This window comes from Phacochoerus africanus, chromosome 10 (genome assembly GCF_016906955.1).
Source record: "Phacochoerus africanus isolate WHEZ1 chromosome 10, ROS_Pafr_v1, whole genome shotgun sequence".
NCBI classification, from domain to species: Eukaryota; Metazoa; Chordata; class Mammalia; order Artiodactyla; family Suidae; genus Phacochoerus; species Phacochoerus africanus.
In genome coordinates, this window is record NC_062553.1 from 104,026,323 (window position 1) to 104,033,464 (window position 7,142).

General features: G+C 34.2%; 1 protein-coding gene across 1 annotated transcript; it reads right to left on the reverse strand.

The window, feature by feature from the left end:
• Positions 1-6,281: 6,281 nt before the first annotated feature.
• On the reverse strand, positions 6,282-6,608 carry LOC125137356 (prefoldin subunit 4-like). Its single transcript, XM_047798063.1, has one exon. The coding sequence runs from the start codon at positions 6,606-6,608 to the stop codon at positions 6,282-6,284; it is 327 nt and encodes a 108-aa protein (XP_047654019.1).
• Between the last annotated feature and the right edge of the window lie 534 nt (positions 6,609-7,142).

Here is a 7,142-nt window from a genome sequence, read left to right on the forward strand (position 1 = left end):
GGTTTGTCATTGAAAGCTCAGTCTACTTCTCTACTTTTTTAGTACTAGAAAGTAACCTGAGGGATAACTAAGAATTCAGAGATCACTCAGATATAGTCAATTTTCAGTAGCTCTAGTTTTAATCAAGAACTCAACATACATAACATTATAGAACTGATAATATATTAGACATTGTAATAGTTGTTCATGGGTATCAAAATTGATAAGAATCTGCCCTTTTCCTCAGAAAAAATTGACAAATCTATGGCAGCAATTAAGCTCAGCATGATAAATGAAATTTATGACAGAAATGAATCAAGTTGGAGCACAGTTCAGGAAGACCTCAGGTTGCCAGGAGATAAAAAGAGAAATTAGGTCTGAGGTTAGTCTTTTAGAGTAAGAATTAGCCAACTCGAGAGATGGAAGAAAGGAGAATATTCTATTTAAGGACATGCAGAGAGAAGAGATAAGTATTAAGTGAATGGGAAAGTGTGATAGTGCAAGCCAGTGGGACACATGGGAACTTGAAGCAATTATGGTGGAGACTTATTGATTTTCCTTACATTCAGTAACACTTCTTTCTGAGGAGAGTGGGAGGCATTCAGGGAAGAAGCTTGCCACATGTAAATTTAAAAACAAAAAAGATGATTACAAATTTCAACATATATTATTAAGTAAACAAAGAAAGGGAAGTGACCAATAAGGTGGTCAGGACAGGCTTCGTAAGGACAGGAAGGATTGAAAACAGACACAGAAATAAAGGAGTTGTAGAGGTACTGGCGAAACTAGTAAGAGGCTTACAAAATTTAATATAAAGCTGCAGAGATCAAGAGAGTATGATATAGGCAAAAGAATAAACAAATAGATCTATGAAACAGAAGAACCTAAAACCAGACCTACATATAGTCAATTTATCTTTGGCAAAAGAGCAAAGGCAATACAGTGGAGCAAGTATAATCTTTTTAGCCAGTGGTGCCAGAACAACTGGACATTCACATGCAAAAAAATGAATCTAGACATAGACCTTTTTACCTTCCACTAAAATTAACTCAAATGGATCACAGATCTAAACGTAAAACGCAAAATTATCAAACTCCTGAGAGATAACATAGGAGAAAAATCTAGCTAACAGGTATAATAAGGATATTTTAAACACAACACCACATGAAAAAAAAAAAAAAACTAATAAGCTGGACTTCATTACAATTAAAAGCTTCTGCTCTGCAAAAGACAATGTCAAGGGAAGAGGAAAAGCTACAGATTGGGAAAAAGTACTTGTAAAAGGCCTATCTGATAAAGGACTGTCATTTAACACTTAAAGAATTCTTAAAGCTCAACAATAAGAAAATGCATAGTCTGTTTTTTTTTAAATGGGCAAGAGGTTTTAACATACACCTCACTAAAGTCCCCATCATGGCGCAGTGGAAACAAATCCGACTAGGAACCACGAGGTTGCGGGTTCAATCCCTGGCCTCACTCAGCAAGTTAAGGATCCAGCATTGCAGTGAGCTGTGGTGTAGGTCGCAAAAGTGGCTCAGATCTGGCATTGCTGTGGCTCTGGCATAGGCGGGCATCTACAGCTCCGATTCAACCCCTGCCCTGGGAACCTCCATATGCCACAGGTGCAGCATGCCCCAAAAAGACAAAAAAAAAAGTTATAGAGATGTTCATTAATCATATAAATAGGTGTTCAACAACTTATGTCATTAAGGAATTGAGAATTAAAACAATGAGACACCGCTACACAAGAATGGCTAAAATCCAAAACACTGACAATATCAAATGCTGGACAGGATGCAGAGAAACACAAACTCATATACTGGCAGTGGGAATGATAGAGCCACTTTAGTGGCTGGCAGTTTTGTACAAAACTAAACATACTCTTACAATACAACCCAAGTAATCACCATCCTTGGAATTTATCCAAATGTTAAAATCTATGTCCACATGAGAACCTGAACATGGGAGTTTATGGCAACTATATTTGTAACTGTTAAAATTTGGGAGCATTCAAAAAGTCCCTTAGAAGGTGAATGGGGAGTTCCCTGATGGCTCAGTAGGTTAAGGATAGGGTGTTGTCGCTGCTGTGGTGTGAGTTCAATCCCTGGCCCAGGAACTTCTGCATGCCACAGGTGTGCCTTCCCCCAAAAAAGGTGAATGGATAAATAAACTGTGGTATATACAGACAATGGAGTATTATTCACTGCTAAAAATGAGTTATCCATGAAAAGACATGGAGGAATTTTAAGCACATATTACTAAATGAAATAAACCACTCTGAAAAGGTCACATACATATTGCATGATTCCAACACTGATATTTCATTCTAATTATAAGACCTGATTTCTAGAAAAGGCAAAACTATGGAGAAAGTAAAAAAGATCAATGGTTGCCAGTGTTGCAGGGAGGCAGAACAGAGGATTTTGGGGGTGGCGAAAGTACTCTGTATGACACTACAATGGTGGATACATGTCATTATACATTTGTCCAAACCCACAGAATATATAACACCAAGTGTGAACTGTAATGTAAACTATGGACTCTGGATGGTAAAGCTGTGTCAATGTACCTAACTAGACATTTCTCCAAAGACATAATGATGGCTAATAGGCAAATGAAAAGATATTCAAATCACTACTTCTTAGAGAAATGCAAACCAAAACTACAATGAGGTATATCACCTCATTTTTCAGGTCAATATGGCTATCCTCAAAAAGTCTACTAATAATAAATTCTGGAGAGGGTGTGGAAAAAAAGGAACTTCCCGCACTATTGGTAGACATGTAAATTGGTGCAGACACTATGGAGAAGAGTATAGAGGCTCCTCAGAAAACTAAAATAGAGTTGCCATATGATCCAGCAATCCCACTCCTGGACATATATCTAGAGAAAACCATAATTTGAAAAGGTATATGTCCCCCAATGTTCAGAGCAGCACTATTTACAATATCTGAGATGTAGAAGCAATCTAAATGTCCATTGACAGAGGAATGGATAAAGAAGATGTGGTATACATATACAAGTGAATACCACTCGGCCATAAAAAAAAGGGAAATAATGTCATCTGAAACAACAAAGATGAACCTAGTGATTATCCTCTAAGTAAAGTCATTCAGAAAGAAACTTATTTACAAACTTACAAAACAGAAACAAACCCACAGACACAGAAAACAAACATATGGTTACCAAAGGGGAAAGAGAGTGGGGGAGGGATAAATTAAGAGTTTAGAATTAGCAGACAGAAACTACTATATATAAAACAGATAAACAGCCAGGTCCTACTGTATGGTACAGGGATCTATATTCAATATCCTGTAATAAACCATAAGGGAAAATGAACATGAAAACAAATATCTAACTGAATCACTTTGTTGTACAACAGAAACTAACTCAACATTGGAAATCAACTATACTTCAATAAATTTTTTTAATTAAAAAAATGAAATTTTGAAATTGTTTTGGAGTGACAAATTATGTATCTCAATTAACATATCTGAGCCTCGTTCACCTGGTTGCTGTCTGTATGTTTAGACTGTTTTTATTAAATGTAAATAAATTTAAATAATAAAAAGCAAAAAAAGGTGTCAATGTAGGGTCATTAACTGTAACAAGTCTACTCTGGTGAAGGATGTTAATAATGGGGGAGGTTGTGCATGTGTGGCAGTAGGGGATATATGGGAAATTTCTCAATCTTCCTTTTAATTTTGCTGGAAACCTAAAACAACCCTAAAAATAAAGTTAGTTAATTTTTAAAAAAAGAATCAAAATAAACATACAGATACACACACACACACAAATACACACTAACACACTCTAATCCTATTTCTTATTTTGCAAACTCTCCAGTTCATGCAATTCTTGCTTTTTTAAAAAAATGGTTAGGTTGTATTCATGGTCTTTGAAATAACAGACGTTTTACCACTATTAACTTAATACCTCAATGATAAGTATATCCAGTTACTTAAAGACATAAAATACTAGACAGAAACAAGTATTTTGATATTCCTTTTAGGGTAGCTTGCTGATTCTGGGAGTAAAGTTAATTTCGTCAAATTAAAAGAAAAAATGTTAGGTTGTCATTGATATTGTTCTGTATGACAAGTAATAACATCTTATTAAGGACTGTGAAATCCTGAGAAAATCTAACCCTTTTTCTTTGTTTTTTGGGGGTTTTTTTTAGTGTGACTTTGTATATTCCAAGTTTCCTTCTTATATTTATCAGTTAAACTCTTGGAAGAGTAAGGAGCATAAAAATAAAAATTACTGTCCAATTATAAACGTGAGCATTTTTTCATAGGTTTGTAGTCCTGAAAAAATGCAAATCCATTCTTCCCCAAATGAATCATATATTAGTCTATGAATGAAGTGATACTGAAATAACTTTATGATAAATTCATTTGTTAGAAGATAATACATATATACTGAGCTAACTGTGTGATTAGATTACAAAATTTTCTCTAGAAATACCTAGCGTAAACATAAAAGGAAATTACATTAAAATGAAAACCTTAACTAAATTTATAGTACATATCTTCTATGTTTTCTTCTTGGACTGAATAAAAATTAATTCTATACAAAATACATCTCAAAACCATTATTATCATGTGTAAACCTATTTTACTTCATCTATTTCATGTGAATCTGGGTATACAAATTCTGAGTATATAACTATATTTATGTATTTAACTACAGGATCAAAACTGAAGACCAAATATTGGCAAATTATAAGAATAATTTGAAGACTCATAAATCAACTTATCTATTTACAGTTCTGTTGTAAAATCAGTAATTATTTTTAATATGACCTCTGTGCTTTGATTTAAAATATTATGATCTTCCAGTTATGGTAGACTAAATTATAAGGACCAAGAGTCAGAAGTAAGACACACTAAGAGGTAAACCTGGAATTCCCACTTAGTGTCTCCTAATCCCACTAGAGGTGATGAAAGGCTGAGTAATGCTTTTGGCAGCCTCATGGGCAACTGTGGAAAGTACAAAAAGTCAAAGTGAGATTTTTGGAAAAAGGGAGGGAGGAGGGGTTAAAAGGAGGCAATGACTTTTACTGAGTTTTGTGGTGGTTATACAAGTGCTTACTTCCCCACATCTCACTGAGCTGCACAGTAGTATTTTGTGCACTAATCTGGCATATATACATACACACACACACACACTCCAAAGTAAACAAGTAAAAATGATATTATAATTTTTTAAATGTTGGTCTATGTTTATGCTTTTAATTCACTTCAACAAACCTATCAAGGATCTTTTCCATTCTGGTCACTGAACTAAGTAAATGCTAGCATTACAACCTTAAATAAAAAAGACAGGAGTTACCATTGTGCCACAGGAGAAATGAATCTGACTAGTATCCATGAGGATGCAGGTTCGACCCCTGGCTTTGCTCAGTGGGTTGGGGATCTGGCATTGCCATGAGCTGTGGTGTAGGTGGCAGACATGGCTAGGATCTCATGTGGCTATGGCTGTGGCGTAGGCTAGCAGCTATAACTCTGATTCGAACCCTAGCCTGGGAACTTCTGTATGCCTCAGATTGAGGCCCTAAAAAGCAAAAAAAAAAAAGGCATATCCCTGATTTCTTCAAGCTTCCAAACTTGAAAAAATACAGTACTGTGAACTCCACAGTTCAAAATTCAAGACTTCAGCATTTACACTGAAGCTACTAACTTAAAAAAGGAAGATAATGCCAGTTCTAAAGAGTAAGCAAAAACCTAATTTATAAATTTATTATTTAGTCCTCTATGGTCACACTTTTGGCTATGACTTTTAAACATATTAAACAGACTGTAAACCCCTTGAGGTTAAAGGCCATGTTTTATTCATCTTTGAATCCTCTGTTCCCTAGAAAAGGTCTAGCTAAGAGATATAAATAGAGTAGATGAAGAAATAAATCAAGATACATAGAACATCTTCTTTAATGTACCCAGTTGTCTATTTGACTTTTTCTTTTTTTAAAGATTGCTTAACTGATTTTAATAACACTACATAAAGCCCCTACACTTGATATAATTGTTATGCAAAATACATAGATGAATACTATCTTCTTTTAAAAATATAAAATAAGTAAGACATGAAAATAGGCAAGTTTCCATTAAATAAATGAAAAAAATTTTTTAAAGTTTTGCTTTCTATATCATTTGAAGAAGGGAAATTATCATTTTAAACAATATTTAAGTTTATTAAACAAATTTTTAAAAAGTATTATAAAATGTTTAACTTTCATCAGCTTCAAGGTTAATGTTACTCCCAAATTTAGCATATAACTGAACTTTCAAATCTGCTAACACTCACTGAATTGATTCCACTCTGGATTCTAAGGCATCAATTTCTTCTTGCAAATTTTTCTTTGCTTCTTCTAACAATTCTTGAGTTTCTTCTTGAGAGTGGCTAATGAAAACATCACCAATCCGGTAAGGTATCATTAAGTAGTCGTTATTGGCAAGCATAATGTCCTCACAAGCATCTTCTAAATTTTGGAGTTGTTTTTTTACTTCTATTTCGTCCTTCAGCTCTGTGATTCTACTTGTATTCCATGCAAATCTGTTTACCTTTTGTTGATCTTCAAAAGTAACACTGACATATTCCTCAGTCACCTGCTTCCTGGTGGCTTCCATCTTTAAATTTTAAGGCCACACCCACAGCATATGGAAATTCCTGAGCCAGGGTTTAATTCAAGCTGTAGCTGCAACCTATACTGTAGTTGCAGCAATGCCAGATCCTTTAATCCATTGCACCAAGCACAAGATTGAACCTGTGCCTTTGCAGTGAACTAAGCTGTTGTAGTCAGTGTTTTAACTCACTGTGCCACAGAATGAACTCTACTTTTTAAATGTAAGCTACTTCAAGGTAGAGATAGTTCCTTAAATTTTATGGAAAAATATTATGTCATGCATAAATACAATGCTTAATAATTCCTTCATGATTATTAAAGATCCATTGTTCAACTTTTAATTTTTAATCTTAAGACTGATTCATGGCAATCAAATAGTAACTGAAATTTAGCAAAGCAAGGATTTGTAATTTAGTCCATTTTTCATTTCATAGATGAGAGTTTAATGACTTGCCTAAACTCATAACCTAATACATAATACTTAAACAGCTCTGACCTACAAATTCTCTCTTCATATTTCAAGAAGAAACTTTAGTCT